Source organism: Taudactylus pleione, unplaced genomic scaffold (genome assembly GCF_031769625.1).
Source record: "Taudactylus pleione unplaced genomic scaffold, aTauple2 ptg000092l, whole genome shotgun sequence".
NCBI classification, from domain to species: Eukaryota; Metazoa; Chordata; class Amphibia; order Anura; family Myobatrachidae; genus Taudactylus; species Taudactylus pleione.
This window is the reverse complement of record NW_028284494.1, coordinates 13,341,462-13,365,058: the sequence shown is the minus strand read 5'-3', so window position 1 is coordinate 13,365,058 and position 23,597 is coordinate 13,341,462. Positions and strand designations below refer to the sequence as shown.

At 44.1% G+C, this 23,597-nt stretch overlaps 1 protein-coding gene across 1 annotated transcript in view; it reads left to right on the top strand.

The window, feature by feature from the left end:
- Positions 1-23,597, top strand: part of PARP8 (poly(ADP-ribose) polymerase family member 8) — a 245,726-nt gene that overhangs the window by 196,910 nt on the left and 25,219 nt on the right. Inside the window, exons 15-19 of the mRNA XM_088469494.1 lie at positions 11,815-11,907; positions 13,659-13,783; positions 17,858-17,942; positions 21,042-21,109; positions 22,908-22,956. Of these exons, the coding sequence (XP_088325620.1) occupies positions 11,815-11,907; positions 13,659-13,783; positions 17,858-17,942; positions 21,042-21,109; positions 22,908-22,956 (420 nt within the window). The remainder of the gene's footprint in view (positions 1-11,814; positions 11,908-13,658; positions 13,784-17,857; positions 17,943-21,041; positions 21,110-22,907; positions 22,957-23,597) is intronic.

Sequence of the window (23,597 nt, the reverse complement as noted above, 5' to 3'; positions counted from 1 at the left end):
ATGCACCCCTTTCAGGGGCGCGCCCTTTGGAGTGCGCAGCAAAATCTCCTCTTCTTGTTTTTTTTTGTGGGGGGGGGGAGGTTAGGCGCCAAATTACTGCCTTGCCCCAGGTGATTCAAATCCTAGTTTCGGCCCTGGATATGCTTCGGATAATGAGCCAGCCCAAGCCTTCTCCATACTTTTTTCTTCCCATCATTCTGGTACAGGCTGATCTTAGTTTAATCTGTCCACATAATGCTTTTCCAGAACCGGGCTGGCTTATGGGCATCTATCGGGAGAGTGCTGAGAGAGGGATCCCTCCCAGCACCCCCTGCAGCACGCGCGATCTTCTGCGTATGCACAGAAGGACGCCCGAGAGGCTTCTGGGTCACAGACCCGGAAGTCCCTCCATCGCAAAGGGCCGCTCTTACCGAGAGAATGGTCCTTTTGCGGTGTTCGTCATGCATACCAGCGTTACCAACGTCGGCATGCTTGTGAAGAGCGGCGGGATACATTGCATCGTGCCTGCGATGCGTCAGGCATCCCGCATTTAGGCCCTCATTCAGAGCCACTCGCTAGCGGCAGTACGCTCGTTCCGAGCGATGTTCGCACATCTGCGCATGCGTACGGATCGTTATACGCATGCGCGAACCAGTCAGTGCGGCCGAAATTCATGTGCTCGCAATATAGCGAATGCCTGCTATTTTGAGTGACAGAATGAGGCGTATGTGGGTGGTAACAGGGGAAGGTGCTTGAAAATGGGGAGTGGAGATCCGAACGCAGGCGTGCTTAAAGGTCAAAACAGGCGTTTTATGGGTGTGCATAATTAATACAGCAGCGTCATTGACCACGTCACTGGGTTATTTTATAGCCAGAACTGCTCGCAAGATTGTGGTAGCAAAAACCAACCACAGGAATCGCGAGCAGTTCATTCGCTGGTCGATGTACTCGATTAATCTAATAAATAGCGGACATGACGTATGGTGCGTGTGGCCAGGGGGCGTTTTTAACAAATAAACGAGCGTATGTTTTGCTCGCTCATTCAGACTTAGAGGTGTGAACAGACTGCAATTTGCGAACTGATCATTTGAATAGCCACCCCTTGTTTTTGAACGAACGACCGCAAATAGCGAACGGCTCTGAATCAGGCCCTAAGTCTTTACCAGGTGTGTACAGGGGCTAAGAGAGGAACGCTGGCAGTTGGGCCGCTATGGTGCATTGATAGCCCTTTGATATTTGCCACTGACGTTAGTAGGATTCTGTTTTGCATTATGCAGTATTCATGTGTTGATCCAGATGCTTTTGATTATGTGATGAAATAGGGTTTGTACTAGATTACAATTAGCTAATTAACTTTCTGTGGCTTCTCTTCATGTCTTACAGTTTGAATATAAACCAGTTGTTTATTATCTGCTCTCTGAACAGGTGTTTTGTTTCATCAGTACTTTTGTTTGCATTGTTAAAGGAGATAATGAATCAGCAGACATCAACATTAATTGGATTCTAAGCACAAAATGTAATTGTAGCTTCAGTGCTTTACTGCAGCGTGTTTTATGCAGGACAAATGATTGGATAGTTACTGCAAGTGTAGTGGAAGTGCTAAGCGATTAGACTGCCATACACTATTTGTCAGTATAGGTGAAGGCTTATTTAATAAAAAAGAACAAATAGCACATAAATGCTGCAAGTAATTCCCCTAATTTAATTGGAAATTGTGCTATGGGTCACCCATGCCCTCTATTCACAACATTTCTACTCTGAGTATTATTTATTATCATTGCTTGAAGGTATAAATCTGAAACCGTAGCTAGCAATCCAACACTTCCTTAACTTGCACTAGACAGGTAAAATCTTTTTCCTGACGGATCACTATGGGTTTAGTGCAGATATGCACTTTTCAGCAATAATCCACTAAGAACTTGTTGTTACTCCTGTGTGTACACTGCGTCCAAAGGAGTAAATATGACATTGAGCAGATATTACATGTCACCAACACTATAAGATATGAATTAATAACCGTATACTGTATAATAAGTGGCCCACCAGAATCTTTATAGCTATTTCTAATGCAAAAAATGATAATATTCTTAGACATAGACTTTTACTTCACTAAGGGAATGATCATTGAAGGGTCCACCATAAGTGTTCACCATTGATGGTACCGTCTGTGTTTTACATCAGTGGTAGTAAACCAGTGTCAATTAACCAAAGATTGTTTGCACCATTGATGACCATCATCATCATCACAGTGCAGGCAACGGCTGGGAGGCGGAACATATGGGTGGCAATTGGGATAGGAGGTGTAAGCTCCATACCCCCAAACCAGGGGAGAAAAAAAAAATTGTGCCCTGTATGCCATTGATGGCACAGAACCATCGAATCACCATCATTGATGGCAAAACCATTGATCATCAGTGTCAAACTATAGATGGTTGCTAACTATTGATTGTCGATGGCCACCCCTACATCACTATTATTTAATACTTATGGTCAGTGGACAGGTTGAGTTGGGGGTGCATCCATTCTGTAATTATGGCTTGCGTTCCTCTAAATCCCAGTTAATAAGAACTTAATTTCCAGTGTTGTGTAAAATAAATGTTATGGGTGATTTTTGAATCAGGATTCTAATCTCGGGGATAATATAAATTCCAAATGATAGTTGCCAGTGGCAGTAAGTAGGGATGTCCCGAGGAAGCCGAACATATAACAATGCCGATGTTGAGCAACCCATTGCTATTGCGCATGCATCTAAGTCGCAGCGCTTGTGTTCTTACAGAGTCGCAGTTGTGATTTCAGAAGCGCACACTCACAGAAGTGTTTTGATAATGTATTTGGCGGTAACTGGGATTTGGCTAAACATTGCGCACGGAGATGGTCCGTCTTATGGGCGTGTTATGGGAATGTCGCAAGCGCATAATTTAAGTGTTTGCAAACACAGACGCACAATCATTCAGGTTGGTGGCTGTACTCCAACGGTAAATATACACCTGCCCTAGAGCTGGCACAAGTTTCGACGTTGCGACCGATGGTGGCGTCTAAAGATGCACCAGGCGGTACTACATGATCTACAGACGATCGTAGTGGGCATTTCATTCCTCGCACATTCATACTGTACGCACGGATGTACACCAGGGAAGGACTTTGTAGAGGCATTTGCATGAAGTCAGAGACAGGCGACTGCCAATAGGTGCAGCTGTGGCCGCTTCTGCTTTTATGCAAAGCTGAACTCCAGGCAATTTCCCTGCCCTGTGTCCTGGAGTAACTGGGAGGCATGGTGACTAGGCCACCGTCAGAAGGAGTTTACACTGGGATCTAAACTGGAGAGTCCATCAAGTCAGGGCCTGATTCAGAGGTGCACTCTGAGTTTGTGCAGTGCCGATGTTCACGTGGTTGAGCAATTATTGCCACTGCGCATGCACAAAATATTCTGAACACCTTGATGGCACCATGCGTTACCCAATGTGCTGCTGCTTACAGTTGTGAAATTAGATGGGGAGGGAAAATCATGGGCGGTGACTGGGAGGTGGCCTGTAGTGAACGCAAAAAAAATTAAATCAGTTGCGTGGACGTGTTATGGGAGTGTCTTGGGCGTGTCAGCGAGAACAGCTGTGTTCTTAGAAGCAGATCTGCACCCAGAGAGGCCATGTACAAATGGAGACACAGCACATTCCATAGGGCTGGTGCACGTGTTGATGGTGCACGTGATGTGCTCCGATGGTGGTGTGTCAAGAATCACCAGCGGTGTTACAGTGTGCACAGACGCTGAATGTGGTGACGATTCAGGGCTTGCTTCCCAGATGCTGGCTAGTGCACCAGGGAAGGCCAGAAACTAGCATTTGCATATTATCGTCACCGTGGCAGCACTCTGCATGCAACTCTGAGTAAGACCCTCAGTGTAATTGTTATGTGACTAGCACATTGACCCCTTGATAAATGGATAACACAGTTACATGTGCAGAAATACGCCTGTATACCTGCAAAAGAGCAAGTTCTCAGGAGGTCTTGTATAATTGTGCTCTTGTCTGTGTGAATTAGGTGCAGGTGGGAAGGTCAGCGACATGACAAAAATCTGTACTATTTTTTACCTCCATTTTTGGAATTGGAAATTCTGTTCATATCTTGGCCACAATAGTAATACCCCCCATTTACCCCAACATATTCAATAGAACTTAACATATATAAAAGGCTAACGCTGCTCCTCACCTCTATTGGGGGAATTGAAGTGTCGAGTACCGGCAGCCACTAGATGGCGCCTGACGGAGCAATTCAATTGTTGCTTCGTTAGGGAACGCACAGCCGCCGCTGCTGACATTTCTACTCGCAGCCCCCCGATCTGGTGAGCAGAAATTACCTAAAAGTGACCCATTTGAGCGCTCAACCGGGACTTTTCGTGACTGTGACAATGTCCCGTCATTTTCACGGGCTGCTAACTAGTATTCATTATAAATCACGTCTTTATCAAGTATGGGAGCTGAAATAAATATATTGTACATTTTCATATGTTTACTAGTGTATCGGAACTATTTGATTTTGTCATAACATTTCCATTTAAAATGCAAGTTATAGCACGCTTTAAAGCACAAGGCTTTGAATTTAGAATTCCTTTGATGAAATTAATCACCACTTCCTCATTTTAAGCTGGAGCAATGAAGCAAGGTCCGTTGTGTGGTGTTTTACTGTACATCAACTTATTTGACATCTCATTTCACAACTGCTGAGCAATGTAGAAGTATTCATGAATTAAAACATGAAGAGAATCTGCAGTGGGTAATTTCAATTCACCACTATGAATAATTTTGTTTTGTTATAACAGTGCCATCTTGTGGTGAAACTTTATACTTGCACATCACATCTGCTTCCTGTTAGTAGAAATTTGCAGCAGTGTAATTTATTTCTGTTTGTATGACTTTCTCACTCATGTACTACGTCAATCAAGACATATGTATGGAGACCTGTAGTAAGTTCAGAAAGGCCAAGATTAACATTGATTTGTCGAGTTAACAAAAGGCTATGTGTATGGGTCTACCCAATATTAATTAATTCATTATTTTGTTATTGCTTGCATAAAATAACAAAATGTTTTGAAAGAAATAATAATACTTTAAATATGTAAGGCCATGTTAGAAAGTTTATTATTGTGATCAAGGGGTCCATTCATTATGTTAATTATCAGGGACTGGGCGCATCCCAATAATTAAGTATCCAACTCGCTGTGAGTAACAGCAGGGAATGCATATTCAACTGATGCAATTCAGCATTGCTCCGTTGCAGAGACAGCTGATCCGAGCTGTCTCCGCGATCCCCTTTACTTTTGGAGCAGTGAAACTGAGCACTTCCAAGTCTGACACGGCAGTGCTAGTGCACCTGCATGAACTCGGCTTCACGCAGGTGCACAAAACCCTGGCGTCCCGCAGAAGGAGCTGGGCCGAGGCGGAAGGATCCGAAAGGATTCCTCCTCACAACTCTGGGGTGTGGGAGCAAACACCATCTGGCAAATGCTCCCGCAGTCAAGCTCTGCAAATATTATATTTTTGGAGGTTGATAAATGTAGGGGGACAGCGGGCCAAATCGGGGGCTGAAAGGTAAGCTGTAGATATCAGTGATATCTCCTGCATTACCTTTATAATGAATATCCCCGATCCTTAATTTCTACAAAAGTAGTTGAACATGTTAATTTGCACCTGCTTTTGTAGAAATTAAGTGATGATGAATGGACCTCTGAATGTCTTAAGAAAAAGTCATATGACTTCATACCTACCAGGGCCAACTCCGTCACTAACTGAGCTGCCGCCAGCCCACTGCCTGCACTGAATGGATGCCACGCGAATGCACGCAGCATCCATTCAGCTTCTCCGGGGTCCGGCACTGCCGCACAGCTGTGGCGGTGGGGTTGCCCAACCTCCCGCGCGACTCTTCGGCCCACAGGTGGAACAGTGGGACGGTGCCCAAAAAGTGGGTCTGTCCCACTGAAATCGGGATGGTTGGGAGGGGGTGCACCCTCTATAGGGTGGCACCCCTGTTCGAACGCACTGGTCGAATATGCCTTGAGCTGGCCCTGATACCTACTAATGGTCCCAAAATTTGTGACATGAAAAGAATAGACCAGGACTGGCCAACCTGTGGCTCTCCACCTGTGACATTATAAGTCCCAGCATGCGTTACCAGCTGATCGGTGGTAGGGTATGATGGAGTGTGTAGTTTTACAACAGCTGGAGAGCCACAGGCTAGCCAAGACTGCAATAGGCACATACATTTTAGGAGGCATACCCTCATCAAATACAGGTGCTGTTTGGGTAGGGGTATTTTCTTGGGGTATTGAGAATAAGATCAATTCTGGTCCAATTTTGTGCCCTCTTATGTTGCATGTATGACAGTCCCCATAGGAAGTAAAGATCTTTCTTGAATATAGCACTCACTTGTTGGATGGAGAGATTTTCTTTTTTTTCCCATTTGTTTTAATGTCAAATAAAGTTTATATTGAAAATATCAAATGTTTAGCCACAAAGGAAAGATGGAAAAGGCTAGTAGGCAAGATGAGATTCCTCTAAACTTCCAATTTCCCGATTTTATTGTTAAAATTAGTGGGTTTAGGGAGAGATTTTTTGGGGGGGGGCAGAAAACTTTCCACTATTTTCGTGAATATTGTTATATTCTTTACATATTTAAACGTTAAAAGTTTACAGAAGATGAATAAATATACCAAATAAGCATACAGAACAAGTGTAGTAATACGGTATCTAATAATGTCATGTGGCATACTGGACAACTAAAGGGCTACTGTTACTTACCTTTACTTTGGTAGCATGGAAAAACATTATGTATACTAGTAATATGCCTATGGCAGTAGGGCATACTTGCCTACCCTCCCGATTTGGTTGGGAGCCTCCCTAAAATTGGGTGCCGCTCCCGACCTCCCGGGAAGGCAGACAATCCTCCCGGCTGCCGCCCACCCCTCCTATCCCCCCCGCAATAACCCCTGCAACCCCCGCAGCGGGGGGGGGGGGCGATTTGCGTCATTTTGGCCCCGCCCCCTGCTTCACAATGCCTATTTCATCGGCATTGTGTAGAGGGGGCGGGGCCAAACTGTTGCGATCGAGTGACCCCGCCACGCCCACAAGTGCTGTCACCCGCCCGGCCACTCCCCCTTGTCCCGGCCACGCCACCCCCCCCCATCCCGCCGATCTGGCTGGCTGCAGAAAGTCGGCAGGTATGCAGTAGGGTAGAAACTAAGTAGTGGGCTGTATGATCCACTCATAATCATTGAGCACGGCTTACTCTGCGTGTTTTATCTCAGCAGACACGGTGAGCCCTGATGATGCAGACTTGAACGCAATTCAGGCATAATTGCTGCAGTGCGCACGGAAATAAAAACGCATAGTCTCCCGTATACATAGTAGTGCGCACCCCCATCCATTTCCTTGGCTTCATAGCCGTTACCATTATCACTGCTTACCTGTTGTAAAAGATCCATCCAAAAACAGGCGTAATTACATGTATGCACTACTCTGCATAACCCTCAGTCCTGTTGACGCACCCCTTTCGAACTCAGCCTAAATAAAAACGCTACATTACAGCCCAGTTACGCCCCTTCAGTGTGGATGCGTTTTGGAGGGGCCGATGGCGAAAATTGTTTTTTGGGAGAATTGAGTTTATCTTTTATTTAGGCCAAGAATTTTAAATTCACACACTGAGGATCCTCTAAAATATAATCTATCCAATACCAGCTGCTGTCACATTCTGTTTGGTGATCGTCAGGAATGACTTGAAAATTGTTTGTTACTATTAGAAAAAAAAAACTCTAATTTAAGTTTTAGTCAAAATCAATATCTTATTGGAGACTTGTCAGTTTGCCGGCTGCAGAGGGAGAAATGATATCTAACCACTGCAATACGTCTCCCACACAGAGATTGAAAAATCTTTATACAAATCATCTTCATATGATAGAGAATGTAAATAGATTAGGTTGTGATCTCATCAAAAGCTGGTGGGGCTCATTTACATAGCAGGTTTAAGGGGGGATATTTATAATGAATCTAAATCTTATAACCACAATTATTCACATTGCTGTATATAACACATAGATCATAAAATTCTAAAAAAGTATTTACTAATGGAATTTACTTAATATCACAATAGTAATTATAAATGATTCTGCTTTAAATGTGTTGGCACATGATCCACACTGAGGGCCTGATTCAGAGCCGGATGCTATTTGCGCTCGCTCGTTCAGAAAAAAGGGGCCGGATATTTAAATAGAGCGCTCGCTCTTTGCGGTCTGTTGACGCCTCTATGTCTGAACGAGCGAACGAAACATGCGCTCGCTATTTTTTAAAAACGCCCCCTGGCCGCTCGCATCCTACGTCATCTCCGCTATTTATTAGATTAATCGAGTACATCGAAAGGCGTATGAACTGCTTGCAGTGCTTGTGGTAGGATTTTCCTACCGCAATCATGCGAGCAGTTCAGGCTAAAAGACAACCAAGTGACGTGGCCGATGACGCTGCTTTGTTAATTATGCACACCCTTAAAACGCCCGTTTTGACCATTTGGCACGCCTGCGTTCGGATCTCCACTCCCCATTTTCAAGCACCTTCCCCTGTTACCACCCACAAACACCTCTTCCTGTCACTCAAAATAGCAGGCATTCGCTATTTTGCGAGCACATGATTTCCGACCGCAATGACTGGTTCGCGCATGCGTATTACAACCCATACGCATGCACAGTTGTGCGAACATCGCTCGGAGCGAACGAGCGGCCGCTTACGAGCGGCTCTGAATCAGGCCCTGAGTTTTGTGCTCTGGAAATGCAGCCGTTATGGAGACGTTCTCATTAGATAGTAAGAGAAGGATGAGCTGCACCATCTAATATGTTCCTGTATTTCTGGAGTGTGGGGTCTGTGCGGCTATTTATGTGATGCTAAATCCACTTTATGGGGGACCTGTATCAAGCAGTGATAAGAGTGTAGAAGTGGACATGTAGAGAAGTTTCCAAGTTTCCAATCAGCTTCGAGGTAGCATTTATCATGTACATTGTATAAAATGATAGCTGGAAACTGATTGGTTGTTATGGGAAATTTCTCCACTGGTACATTTCTACACACTTTTGACTGCTTGATACATCTCCCCAATATGTTTGTAAAACAGTTTGATGCACCCAAGCGCTACCAGTCCTTCTGGACAAGTGTGTATAACGGTGTGTCTTAAAATGCAGGGAGTGCCCTATTGTGGGCTGATTAGGAACTGACCTATCGGTTCTATAGGTCTAAATGAACCAACACTCAGCATAAACATGTTTTAAAAAATTATCGATGTTTATTAAAATGGTAAAAAGGGCAGCATGATAAACTATGCACAGTGTTTGCAAAAGTAGATCACTGCATTGCAGATAAAAGTTCACCATGGGTCAATGAAATAATACCACGTCCTAATGCTCACATAAGATCAATTAAGGGATAAAATGTTTAGGTTCCATAAAAGCAATAAAATGAAAGTATAAGCTTCTTTTATTTTTTTAAACTATAATACCATTACTGCAAATATTCAACTGTGATTCAAAATGGGGGACTCCTTTTGGTACTAGTACAGTTCGTGGTTTTTAGGGATTTCATTGGACGAAGGATATTGCAAAACATTATTAGGGTAATTTAAAAGGCTAGTGTAGGTCATTTAAAATACATATACACATGCTGTATGTGTGCGTATATTAGTGTATGGGAGAAGCCCTGACATCTCCTTCCACTATGATAACATTGCACCGATAACCTAACTGTTCTGTTGTGTGGTAATGGGAGAGAGTCTAGACACTCATGTTCAGGCATAAGGTTTTCATTGATGGACATGGCCAGATTTATTATTATTATTTATTTATTACCAGTTATTTATATAGCGCGTACATATTCCGCAGCGCTTTACAGAGAGTATTTGGCCATTCACATCAGTCCCTGCCCCAGTGGAGCTTACACTCTACATTCCCTACCACATGTACACGCGCACACACATACACACTAGGGTTAATTTTGTTACGACCCAATTAACCTACCGGTATATTTTTGGAGTGTGGGAGGAAACCGGAGCACCCGGAGGAAACCCACGCAAACACAGGGGTGAATATACAAACTCCACACAGGACCATGGTGGGAATTGAACCCATGACCTTTATTGCTGTGAGGCAGTAATGCTAACCATTACACCGTCTGTGCTGCCAGATTAACAATGTGGCGCATGAAGCTGCGTCTCCAGGCCTCCACATATATATATGCCCATCATCATGGCACCATGATGATGATTAGCTGGCTACACAGTTGGACATAAATCATAAGTATTTAAATTATATTTCTAGTTTTCTCACAAAATTATGGCATTTTTCTATTATTATGAATTATAGGGAGACAGTGGGGCTGGTGGTGTAGGGGGTGTGCATCCTCACGTGGCACTGGCCACACCCACATAGCACTGACCACACCCACACAGCACTGGCCACAGCTCCTCCCCTTCTCAGTATAGGCCCTTCAACATTTTCAACCCCAGGGCCCATGTGGCCCTTAATATGGCCCTGATGGTGGACATTTATTAATTAGAAAGAGGTTGCAAAAGATATGTGGCTGTTGTAATGTCATTTCCAGATTGATCATCCCAAAGAAAATATTAGGTCCTTCTTACTTTGTAACTAGTAAAATGAATGTGTTCTGTCTCCAGATCACTTTCAGAATGGCACAAGGCACAAAGATAAGCTGTGTGAACATATCAGAGCAATGAAAGTTAAACAAAATGCGTTGAACCTCTTAAAACGTGCTGGTTTTGTAAAGGATGGAGTTTAAGTCATAACATCATGGGGCAGGCAGGGCAGGTGCTACCCACAGGTGACCATTGGTAGCTACCTAGGCTGCTATTAGTAAGGAGTGACATGCTGCAGAGCAGGGGTCTTCAACCTTGGCCCTCCAGCCGCTGTGGAACTACACATCCCAGCATGCACTGCCACCTTTTTGATATAACAGCATGCTAAAACTGTGGTAGTGCATGCTGGGATGTGTAGTTCCACAGCAGCTGGAGGGCCAAGGTTGAAGACCCCTGCTGTAGAATGTTATAATACCCCACAGTGCCCCCTGATGGAGCACTGGAAACTGAAATAAAAGAGAAGCGGTTTCATAGATGTCGTCGTTGTTTCTTTGGGAGTGTGACATTTGGCTATGATATCACAGCTATGCACTTCACTTCCAGTCCCAGGAGCACAGGATGCCGCCCCCCACCTAACACCTGTGGACATAACCAGTATGATAATGCCATGCGTGGCGCGAGACGGACTTCCGCGTTCAGAGACGTACATTTGTGTCTTTATATGAATGAATGGGAGACCCACTCCCGCGATCGGAGACGCGTCATAGCGTACTATGGCACGTAGCACGATGCGTGCGCACGCTTGTGGCGCAATCAGCCACAATGAACTTGGGCGCATCTGTAATATAATATAAACATTCAGTGCCACAAATTGACACATGTAATAAAGAGTTCTGGAGTCCCTTCACTCAAGAGTCATTTTATTTTTACATGATGCTCGACAAGCTGTATTTTCGGAGCTTGGGCTTGTTTGTATAAAACTAACAAGCTGCGTATCTGCATTGTCTGTGGTTTGTACATAGGACCCTTCTTGACCTTTCTCCCCATCCTTACAGGATCCCTGACAGGAATAGTCGATTGATGGTACTACAAAGTTGGTTTTTAGTTTGAAATTCTTACTCACTTTTAATTCTAGTCTGTTGCAGACACCTGTTTGCAAACTTCTGTATATTCAGTTACATGTGCATATAACTAATTTGTGTCACATCTGTCTTTTCATAGCCCACTGTGTGTGAAAGGGAGCTGTGTGTATTCGCTTTTCAGACACTAGGTGTAATGAATGAAGCTGCAGATGAAATTGCAACCGGTGCTCAGGTATGTAAAATAATGTTATTTCTTTTGAAGAGTTTTCACCAATTTGCTCTATACTTAACTATTTTACTTGAATTTAAAGAATAAAAAAAGATGGTTATTAAGGCACCGTAAAGGCGCGTACACACTAGACGATAGAGGAACGACTGTACGATTACGACATTGTAATCGTACAATCGTTCATCTTCCTGTGTAGTGGGATAATGGACCTCATTCAGAGCCGGTCGCACAGAGCGTGCAGTCGGTCTGAATGAGGGGAGGAGCCTTACGACCGCCTAAGGTGATGGTCGCGATGGTCAAGACATCACGACCATCGGGGCTTACGACGCGACCCTAGGGTAGGGTCTCCCTTGTCGTAAGCCCCGGAGAGCTTTCGGCTCTGTCTGAGCCGGAAGCTCTCCACTGACATCACTAGTGGGGCCGCCCACAAACGGTAGGCGTTCCCATGGGAACGCCTCCGTCTGGGCTGCCACCCCCCCGCCCGCCTTCCAAACGCAGCGAGCTGTCAATCAACATCGCCCCCTTTGGATCGAGACCCGCTACGACCGGCGCTGTCGTTCGTAGTGGGTCTCACGCATGCGCACGACGGCGCCGTTGTGCGCATGCTCTGTGGGGGGCCATCGACCCAGTCCGAGCGCATCGGCGCTAACGACCGGGTCTGAATGACCCCCAATGTGCCTACACTGAACTATATGTCGTTCAGTGCAGGCACCCTCCCTCGAACATGACTAACCTGTCGTTATCGACAGGTTGGCCTGCATCTTCAGGCAATGATTGTTGTAAAAAACGACCTGTGGGAGCGCACATCGCTGGTCGTTTTCGACATTATACTGCATGATTACTGAACGATTAATGAGCGATTGAACGATTACGATCTCGTAGTCGTTCAATCGCTCGTTTTAATCTCCCAGTGTGTACACACCTTAAGTCAACACGACAAAAAAAAAAGAGCATGACACTCGGTAAATTCCTAACTGTTAAAATGTGCAAATAAATATACAGGTTCATTAACAGTGCAAAAGAAAAAAAGGTGGCAATGACCTTGCAATGTGGGTGGCAGACTAGGTCGCACACCTCTCCTTATGGCCCTGGGTTCTATTAAAGAAGTAGGTGTTTAGAGAGTGTTTAATGATTTGACAGCTAGGAAGAGTCTGATTGGGCGTGGTAGGGATTCCAGAGGTGCCGGGCCGTTTGTCCATCTGGCACTTTTGGCAAATGCTGGAACTGATGGCGGACGGCCTGAAAGCCTGGCTGAGAAGCTCAGCCTCCCGGCGCTCTGCTGAGTCGGCATGCAGAGAGACGGGGGCGTGCTGCGAGGCCATGCCCCTGTGACTCACGACACTCCCCTGTGAGGCATTGCCACGTCCCGTTTTTGTGCGCACACTGTAGGCACGCAGGGATGACGCGGCTGTAATACCACCCCAGGCCGTCCCTACATAGGTGGGTAGTGGCGCCGGAGTAGTCTTGTAGGCAGGAGTGACGTGGTAATCAGAGAGGAGTTGAGGCACAAGTACTGTAGGAGTCAGATCTAAGAGGCTCTTTCTCCAGCTAGTGTAGAGTCTTTCACCCTCCATCTCCCGGAACTCTGCAGTTCTGCTTTGGAGAAATTTGGTAAGCGGCATATAGGAAGAGGTATCCTTTATAATTGTTATTTCATGATAGAATTATCATGAACTAGTAAATATAAATAATATATACTGTATAATAACCTAATTTGAAATTGTAAAGCTATTTCTGTCGTCCCCCATTCCCAGGTTGTAGACCTCCTAGTGTCAATGTGTCGCTCTGCTTTGGACTCTCCAAGGAAGGTTGTTATATTTGAGCCATATCCTTCGGTGGTAGACCCTAACGATCCTCAGACCCTGGCCTTTATCCAAGAGTAAGTATGTTTCCCTTTATCCCTGTATATATTCAGCTTGTTACAGTTGTGCAAGTGTATTATAACATATGTTTGTAGGTTTGTGGGTACATGTGTCTGGATGGAAGCTACAATTTAAGTTTGTTTGTAATTAGTGTGACGTTTATGTGTGAATGTTCCTTGTCCATGTATTGTGGCCTGTGGGCCATACCCCCGTCACTCATTATTCACATGTAGCTCTGAGGGGGCTCCCATATTTTGGGAGATGGTAACTTCACTCCCAAAAAATGGGTTGCCTAATTAAAAATCATGGTACTGGCACTGCCTGTTGAAACCTCAGAGACAGACACACAGGGCCCCTGTGGGACTGCACACCAGGCCCACAGGGGCAGATTCAGAGCTAGGAGCAAAGCAAGAAATAGCAAGTAACTTTGCACCTTGGTAAACCATGCAGCACTGCAGGTGGGCTGGATATATCATGTGCAGAGAGATTTAGGAGGAGATATATCAAAACTTGGAGAGAGATAAATCAGGGAAGTTGCCATAGCAACCAATCAACTTCTAACTGTCATTTTTCTAGAACAACCTGTAAAATGACAGGTAGAAGCTGACTGGTTGGTATTTTATATATCTCACTTTATCTCTCTTTGGGGCCTATTCATTAAACCTAAAATTCTCTAGAGATAATTAGGTTAGAACTCTCATGGAGTTCTACTTAATTATAGGTGGAATTCATCATTCCACCTCTCCATAAGTATCTATTCCGAAAAGCTGTCATTTTTGCGATGACAGCTTTTCGGGAAATAGATACTTTTCCTGCCTACACTACCTTATCGCGTCTGGAAACAGTGCTGCGCATGCGCTGTTACATCTGTAAAACTAGCGCATGCGCAGCACTGCTACAGATGCGTTAAGTTTGTGTACCCCGTCCCCCACCCCCCTCTGCTCACCTCCCCCCCCCCGACTTACCGGTCCGCGCAGCAGCCTCCGGCTCAGTCCTGCTGGTCTGTCATGTGGTTTCCCAGCAGACCACATGACAGATTAGAAAAAACAAAAAACATTTTTTTTTTCTAAACTTTCTTGTGCTCTGCTGGGGAGCACACATGTCCGACCAGCCTCCGGAGCCTGAGGACGGAGCAGAGCGCCGGAGGGACTCGTCGGGGGACTTGCACACGCGGATACAGGTAAGTCGATTCTGCTATTCGCCACCTCACAGTGGCGAATAGTAACTGCATCAAATTCCGAAATTCATATTTTCGGAATTTGATGAATACCACAATTTCCTACATTAGTATGGGGAGTGTGGAAATTAACACAGGGGAACTTAGCAAGGAGATATCTGTGATATCTCCTGTGCTAAGTCTGTTCATGAATACCAGATAACGTTATTTAAGGAAAATTCCTTAAAAACTTTATTTTAGTGTTGATGAATAGGCCCCTTTATCTCCAAGATTTAATAAGATTTGATACATCTCCCTTTAGATTTGGGAGGGTTGAGTTCAAACTCAACTGTAAATTGCAGTGTAAAAATAAAGCTGTCCTGCATTTGTGGGCTACATGCAGAAGCAGCCAGTATTTACCCTGCATGCAAACCATACATTTGCACCCCTTGTATTGCAACATGGTTTGTCCAGATGCAATAACTTGCTTTTCCTGCTTTGCTCATAGCTCAGAATCACTGAGCACTGACGCCGCCATTTGACAGCCATATGATAAATATCCTTCCTTTGTAACATCAGTAACCATGAAAACAAACAATTGAATTCATAGTCAAATGGCAGCAATAATGTGATTACTATTGCAAGAATATATATATATATATTTTTTCGATAAATGACCCAGTATAAGCATAGCGACTACAGGCCTGACACAGGGGGGTAGAGTGGCTGGCCAGGCCCGGGTGAAGGGGCGTGGCCTAATCATGGGAGGCGTGGCCTTACCCTCTTAGGATTTTTTTTAAAATGCGTGCTGGGGAAGGGGGCGCTGTGAGCCCATCAGCCCGGCGCAAAGCAAGGGGCGGGGACGTGATCAGCTTCATCGCTCCCCCCCCACAAGCATAGGAGACTGCTGCTGCTCCCACTGCAGCCTAGCAAACAGCAGTGTGTGCTGGGCTGCTGTGAATTGAGAGGGGGGGGCTTCTCTGGACACGGGCCCCCCCTCTGGGCCCCTCCAACAACCTGGGCCCAGGTAATTAGTACCCTCTTCCTCCCTCCTCTCGGCGCCCCTAGTCTGACACCCCTGCAACACAATCATAGCAAGTTAGTTGTAGATATTACACTGATAGCAGGTACTGTAACATGCATTGCTGAGGCACTACAACTCTAAATCCATTAGAGTCCACTCCCCCTGAGGGACACAGAGATTACAGTGCATTCGGAAAGTATTCACAACGCTTTACTTTTTCCACATTTTGTTATATTACAGCCTTATTCCAAAATAAAATAAATTCATTTTCGTCCTCAAAATTCTACACACAATACCCCATAATTACAACGTGTAAAAAAATTTTTTAGATTTTTGCAAATTTAATAAAAAAACAAAGAAATCACATGTACATAAGTATTCATAACCTTTGCTCAATACTTTGTTGATGCCCATTCCTCTTTGCAGCACCTCTCAAGCTCCATCAGGTTGGATGGGAAGTGTCGGTGCACAGCCATTTTCAAATCTCTCCAGAGATGTTCAATTGGATTCAAGTCTGGGCTCTGGCTGGGCCACTCAAGGACATTCACAGAGTTGTCCTGAAGCCGATCCTTTGATATCTTGGCTGTGTGCTTAGGGTCGTTGTCCTGCTGAAAGATGAACCGTCGCCCCAGTCTGAGGTCAAGAGCGCTCTGGAGCAGGTTTTCATCCAGGATGTCTCTGTATATTGCTGCATCATCTTTCCCTCTATCCTGACTAGTCTCCCAGTTCCTGCCACTGAAAAACATCCCCACAGCATGATGCTGTCACCAGCATGCTTCACTGTAGGGATGGTATTGGCCTGGTGATGAGCGGTGCCTGGTTTCCTCCAAACATAACGCCTGGCATTCATGCCAAAGAGTTCAATCTTTGTCTCTCATGGTCTGAGAGTCCTTCAGGTGCATTTTGGCAAACTCCATGTGCTTTTTACTAAGGAGTGGCTTCCATCTGGCCTCTCTACCATACAGGCCTGATTGGTGGATTGCTGCAGAGATGGTTGTCCTTTTGGAAGGTTCTCCTCTCTCCACAAAGGAATGCTGTAGCTCTGACAGAGTGATCATTGGGTTCTTGTTCACCTCCCTGACTAGGGCCCTTCTCCCACGATCGCTCAATTTAGACGGCCGGCCAGCTCTAGAAAGAGTCCTGGTGGTTCCGAACTTCTTCCATTTACGGATGATGGAGGCCACTGTGCTCATTGGGACCTTCAAAGCAGCAGATATTTTTCTGTACCCTTCCCTACATTTGTGCCTCGAGACAATCCTGTCTCGGAAGTCTACAGACAATTCCTTGGACTTCATGTTTGGTTTGTGCTCTGACATGCACTGCCAAGTGTGGGACCTAATATAGACAGGTGTATGCCTTTCAAAATCATGTCCAATCAACTGAATTTACCACAGGTGGACTCCAATTAAGCTGTAGGAACATCTCAGGGATGACCAGTGGAAACAGGATGCACCTGAGCTCAATTTTGAGCTTCATGGCAAAGGCCGTGAATACTTATGTACATGTGATTTCTTAGTGTTTTTTTTTTTTTATTGAATTTGCAAAAATCTCATAAAAACTTTTTACACGTTGTCATTATGGGGTATTGTGTGTAGAATTTTGAGGACAAAAATGACAAATTTATTCCATTTTGGAATAAGGCTGTAACATAACAAAATGTGGAAAAAGTGAAGCGTTGTGAATACTTTCCGGATGCACTGTAGATAAGGAAAGTCATTTACACTTCAAAATCAATGTTTCCCTGCTGCCTCTCTATGCGTGTGCATGCGGCGGCTGTTCATGGAGTTATAAATATGACCACACCTGACACTTTGGATATCATGCAGCGTTGTCCCGCAGGACCAGGCCTGAGAGCTGTCTCTGCCTTTTACATTGCAATTTCATTTTATTTATACTTCACCATTGACACAGCTGTATTTTCCTTCCACAGAAAAAGAACTATGACAGAGTAATGAAAGCACTGGACAGCATCACTTCCATCAGAGAGATGACACAAGTGAGCGCTTTTATTGTTATGTCAGTGTGAACGCGTAAGTGAAGTTTATTTTATGTTGTACCAAAAGACGGCACAAAGGACAGAGGTGACACGTCTAAGAAAAGGAGCTGTTGTGTCTTGGAAACAGTATGAGGCTGGTTCTCACATGGGGAACAAAGCCAGTAGCTTCTTATCTGGAACAAACCATGTTGCAAAGACAGGGGTGCAAATATGTTTAATTCTTTGCATGTAGCCCACACATGCAGGGCAGCGTTTTGTTTACACTGTGTGGTATAGTCTGCATGATCCAAACACAACAGTTCCTTTTGGCACATGTTCTACAAATTGAGGAGTCAATAGCACTTCATTGTAGAATGTAAGCTCTTACGAGCAGGGCCCTCTAACCACTTGTGCTTCTCCTTTCTCTACTTTCATCTACTTCTTACTCCCCACTAGGGCACCTAACACTTGGTTACTTTGCTCTGTTGCTTATCTGGGTGTTATGGTCGCGAATGTAGCAATGTATATTATCCATGTCCTGTATTGATGATGGGAAGAATGTAATATTTCTGAAATATTTGGATATTTGTCAGTTATGATCTTCCATCTCCATGTTGCTTTCATATTACTTGCGGTACCGGTTACAAATGAGATACGGTACCACTCCCGATCATTGATGTATTCGACACAATGTCAGTGCTACTGTAAAAACCTGGCTAAGGTGTTGTTATCACAAAGTTCACGATTCCTTCTCCCCGCACATTATTCTGTCCGTCTGTAAATACTGCAAGGCACCGTGCTCTTTTCATTTTAACTTTGGACAAATTGCATCACACATTTTTATTGTGACTCTAAAAGCTGCTCAAAGAATATCTGCTGGGCAAACAGTATGATGGTTTCTAATTTAGTAGCTTCCAGCCAATGTGCGTTTTTCAGTAATTGAAGACGGCTTCATAAGAGGATACACTTATATCTCACAAGAACAAGGTCAATGTTCCTCTAACCTTCTTGCGTCATCTCATCTACAAATGAGCTGTTGGTTGCAATAATTGAAAACACACCTCCCTTGAAGAAGGCCAATCAGAGGCCGATACGCGTTGGGACATTTTGCATAGACCTAATACAGAAACCACTGTATACTGACCTATATGGAGAAACAGCGCTGCCAGCAGAGGCGCGATTCTCATCTGAGCCTGATTAAAAGATCAGCTCCTTCCCTGATGAGTGCTTGCGGTGACACCTGTATTCTACCACCCCCGCCAGCCTGCAGAAACCGGAGCACTCTGTGTACCTTAACGAAGATTGCTACTGAAGCTTTGACTATATTGGACAGATACCATCAGGATTATTACTCAAGACAACTACCCTGATCAAAATCTGTGACACCAAGAGCACTTACAACACTTTCCTTCAAGTAGCTTTACAGGTGAATACAAAGGGAGCGGTAAGTACATTTGCGGGAGGCCGCCTAAAGTATGTAAGCACTGCGCTACAGCACATGTAAATGTAGTAATGAAAGCAGGCAAGAGACCTCCCCCGAGTTACCAGTGAATAAAGTCACTCCCCTGCAGGTCCAACCTCAGTGCTTATTGGATGATATCGCTCTAAATATCAGATTTGCAGGAATTAAATGATGAATTACATTAAATAAATATATGAATGCATCTAAAATATTGTTGATTATATTAAAATCAAAGAAATAGACTATTCAATATAAGAATATACTTGTATCTATAGTTTTGGATGTCAAGCACAAAAGCCCAGGAGGATGCAAGCACTAACTTTGAAGCCTTTATACCATCTCATCTTGATGCTCTTGAACAATCAGAGCAAAATGAGTCTTTTTCTAATCTGTACAGGAACATATACATGCACAGGAACATATACATGCACAGGAACATATACATGCATGACAAAGAGCTTCCTGTGAATGTGGCAGCGCCACCTGGTGACAGACTAAATATTGCTTTTGCACAACGGAATGTCACTGTACATACAGTATTTGTTCCTTAGAAAATAGTTTTAGTAAATAAAGATTAGCAATACACAAATATCTTGTCGAAAGTTGATTTTTTTTTTCTTCCACAAATTATAAACTTCTCCAAGTTTGGTGGAACAAACAAAAGATGAGGCTTTCAGATCTCTGTGCTCATGACGTTGGTGGCAAGCCAAATTTGTTATATTACACTGTATCAATATGGACTACTTTTTGAGGCGTTCAGCAAACCTGTGCCTTAATGGACCTGTCCATCTTTCATGTTGTAGTCCTCCAAGTCCCTTGTACCTCGATTCAGATACAGTATCTCTGTTACAGCTCCATGACTGACACCCCTTGTTCTCTATATACAATTGCCTTTTAATAGCTGTAACATCCCTACACAGTTATATAGTTTCCCCCTGGTTGCTTGGGGGTCACCGTAGTTACAGAACCAAAGAAGCCTGGTAAAGGGTTCTATGAAATAGTTGACCTGATTCTGAGTTGGACTGCTCATGCGACAAAGTAAGAAATCTGCAACTACATCCGCTGTTACTGTTCTGTCTCATGGGAGTTTGATGGGCATGCAAGCTGGCTTCCACGCTCAATCGTAGTGTGCGAATGGAATTCGGACAACGGTTTCAGACAAATCTTTTGCAGCATGTTGGTGCAACTCGAGATGCCGCTGCAGACGTAAAAACGGTGGGCGGATTTGGCTTTCACATGCAGACGACAGATCTTGGTCTATACGGGTGGATTAGGTTACCACGGGTGGAAGTAGACTACCATGGCCTTAGCTTCATGTGGTCTTGGCATCAACCGAGCATACTTGGCCAAAGTGGTTACCCAAAGGAACCATTGTTATTTAGTAGATATAAAATGCAGGGGATATTCATTGAGAGGAGGAAGTCGGTGCAATGAGCAATGGGTTTGATGGGGGTTACACGAAAAATAAGAAGGCATACTCCCATAAGACTCTAGTAGACCGTTCTGTCAAAGCTTACACTTCAAACTGTTAGGCTTGCAAATGCCACTTTAACTTACTAAGTACATTTCTCATCATTAAATTGATCATCACACTTCATTTATGTATTGTACATGCTTGCTTGGAGTAAGTTCAGCAATATTATTTTTATTTGTTTTAGGCACCTTATTTGGAAATCAAGAAGCAGATGGACAAGCAAGATTCCTTAGCCCATCCTTTGCTGCAATGGTTTGTGCTGCTATTTATACACTTTAACGTCTACACAGTTTCCTGAGAAATCTATTAGCTTCCAAATCAAATTTGTTTCTGTACTACTGGGAAAATCAGAAATATATTCTCCGAGCACAGGCTACAATGAGATAGTCTGACTCATATATAAGAGCAGCAATGCATTAGATCAGTTCTATCGCCTTGTATTAGCGGTTCATAGAGGAAATCATTCTATGATTCCCCGCTATATGTGGCTGCGTAGAATAAGTTACCCCAACGGTTTTCCTGTGCACCTCTGTGGTGTGTCGAGGGAAAATTGGCGATGTTGATGGTGGCAAAGTGATACTGTGCCGACCATTTGCCCCCTATAAATGCAACTGTTTTTTACTCTTAATTGTGAACTAAGGGCCTGATTCAGAGCCGCTCGCAAAAAGCGAGTGCTCGCTATGAATCAGGGCGGCCGTTTTTTTTTTTTTGTCCCGGCCTCCTGGCTGCTCTCGCTAAGCTGTGGGTTCTGAAGCCATGCACCCTCAAGCAGAAGAAGCACTAGCTTTTCTGCTTAAGCCGCATACACACTGGAAGATGCGTGTACGGAGTGATGTCAGATGCGGCGGGCCCGGCAGGGGTGCCGGCTTTGGCAAGGGCAAACACACTTGCCGATGTCGGCAACAACGAACGACGGCGGGGGGGCATGCTGCATTTGGCAGCATGGCATCGCTTACGATATCCCCAGATTGGACTGCATGTACAGACGACTGGGGTTATCGTTAACGACACGTGGGAGCGCGCATCGTTCGTCGGTAAGTGCATACATACTGGACGATTTCAACGATATATCGTTCAAAGATATCGTTATCGTTCATATTGTTTAAATAAATCGTTCAGTGTGTACGGGGCTTTAGACTGGTATTGGAAAAATTGAGGGAACAAAGAACTGCTTAGCGATTATTCTCTTGAGAGCTATTCTGGTGCCTTTTCAGCGACTTCACGACTTGTCGATTGTTACATCTGGGGACTTGTATGTTTGACATTCAAAAAATTATTACTATGACTTGCATTGCATTGACATTGATTCTGGCAGGTTTCAGGCATATTTGTATCTGTACGCATTCTATTGGCAACTTAAAACTCCCCGGCAATTCGCCATAATTGCGCCAGTTTTGCAACATCAGAAACTATTTTATCCCCCCTTTTGGCAGCAATTGTTGAACTGTCTTGTGTCACAGATTAATATCAATTAATCAAAATAAACAGTTAGGAAACTAGAGGCCTCATTTAAAATAGACCACAATTTTGTGACCCAAACGTAGGCGTAAGCCTACTGGCACAATATTTGTATTTTTAACCGCATGTATCTTAAATTACTCAGTGGAGATATGCGCCCACATCAAGGTAGGCCTGGAGTGCATCTTTTTTCAGTCGGAGTTAAGATATAGCAATCATCATCATCAACAACTTGCCAATGGCTGCCATATTTGGACTAAAAAAAAAAAAAAAGAATACCTTTTAGACGTTAATGCCTGACGTTCTGTTGGTGGCTCAGCTCTCTAGCTGCAGTCCTTATTTTTAGTGGCGAGCGAGCAGAGAGCGTTATGTCACGTTGCACCTGTGGAGGAGAGACTAAAGCAATTAGATAGAGTTATTTCCACATTGTTACCTCGCACATTAAGGAACGGCAATGAGGGAAATGGTTGGGAAGATATCGGCAAAGTGTGCCATTCTCTGCATAATTACCATGTAAATCTCTAACACATACTGAGAGCTAGTAAGTAAAAAAAAAAAGGACATCTGTTTACTCATTGCTTGTTTTTTTCAGGGTTATTTCAAGTAATAGATCTCATATAGTGAAATTGCCAGTTAACAGGGTAAGTCCCTCTCCCCTCCTTCCTCAAATAGATGTCATTGGAATGATGCGTGCGATATATATGATATATTATGCTGTCTCTTTGCCTATGGCATGGTTTTTATCTGCATTTTCTCTTTATTGCATTTGTGAAAGTCAATTATTTCATGTTCCCTAATGGATAATGTCTGTTCTCCCTACCTAGTGCTAAGCCATTTACACTTCGCAAAACACACTGTAAAATCAATGATCTAATGGATCTGAAAGTAGAACTCCATGTAGCAATGCTCTACACCCTACCATCGTGGCATACTAAGTAGCAGGACCATGGGGTTCCCCTGCAGAGGGCTTCCACTTAAACGCCCATGGTTCTCCCCAGCTTCAGTCATGGTTCACCCAAACAGCTTGCAGCAATTGGCTCTGTACAGGGGCATTTGCCCTTAGAGGTCTCCGCATTGTGAGTTTGAAGAACTGTGGGAGCTCCGCATTACAATACAAGGCATTTTACCTGCCTTCTACTTTAAGTTCAATTTGTATTCAAATTATGTATATTGACATTTCTCACACATTTCAGACATCATATAGTATATAAGCTACATATGACAAAGTAATTGTAATATTTCTATAACCCATGAGTCACATGTATACTGTAATAATCTACTT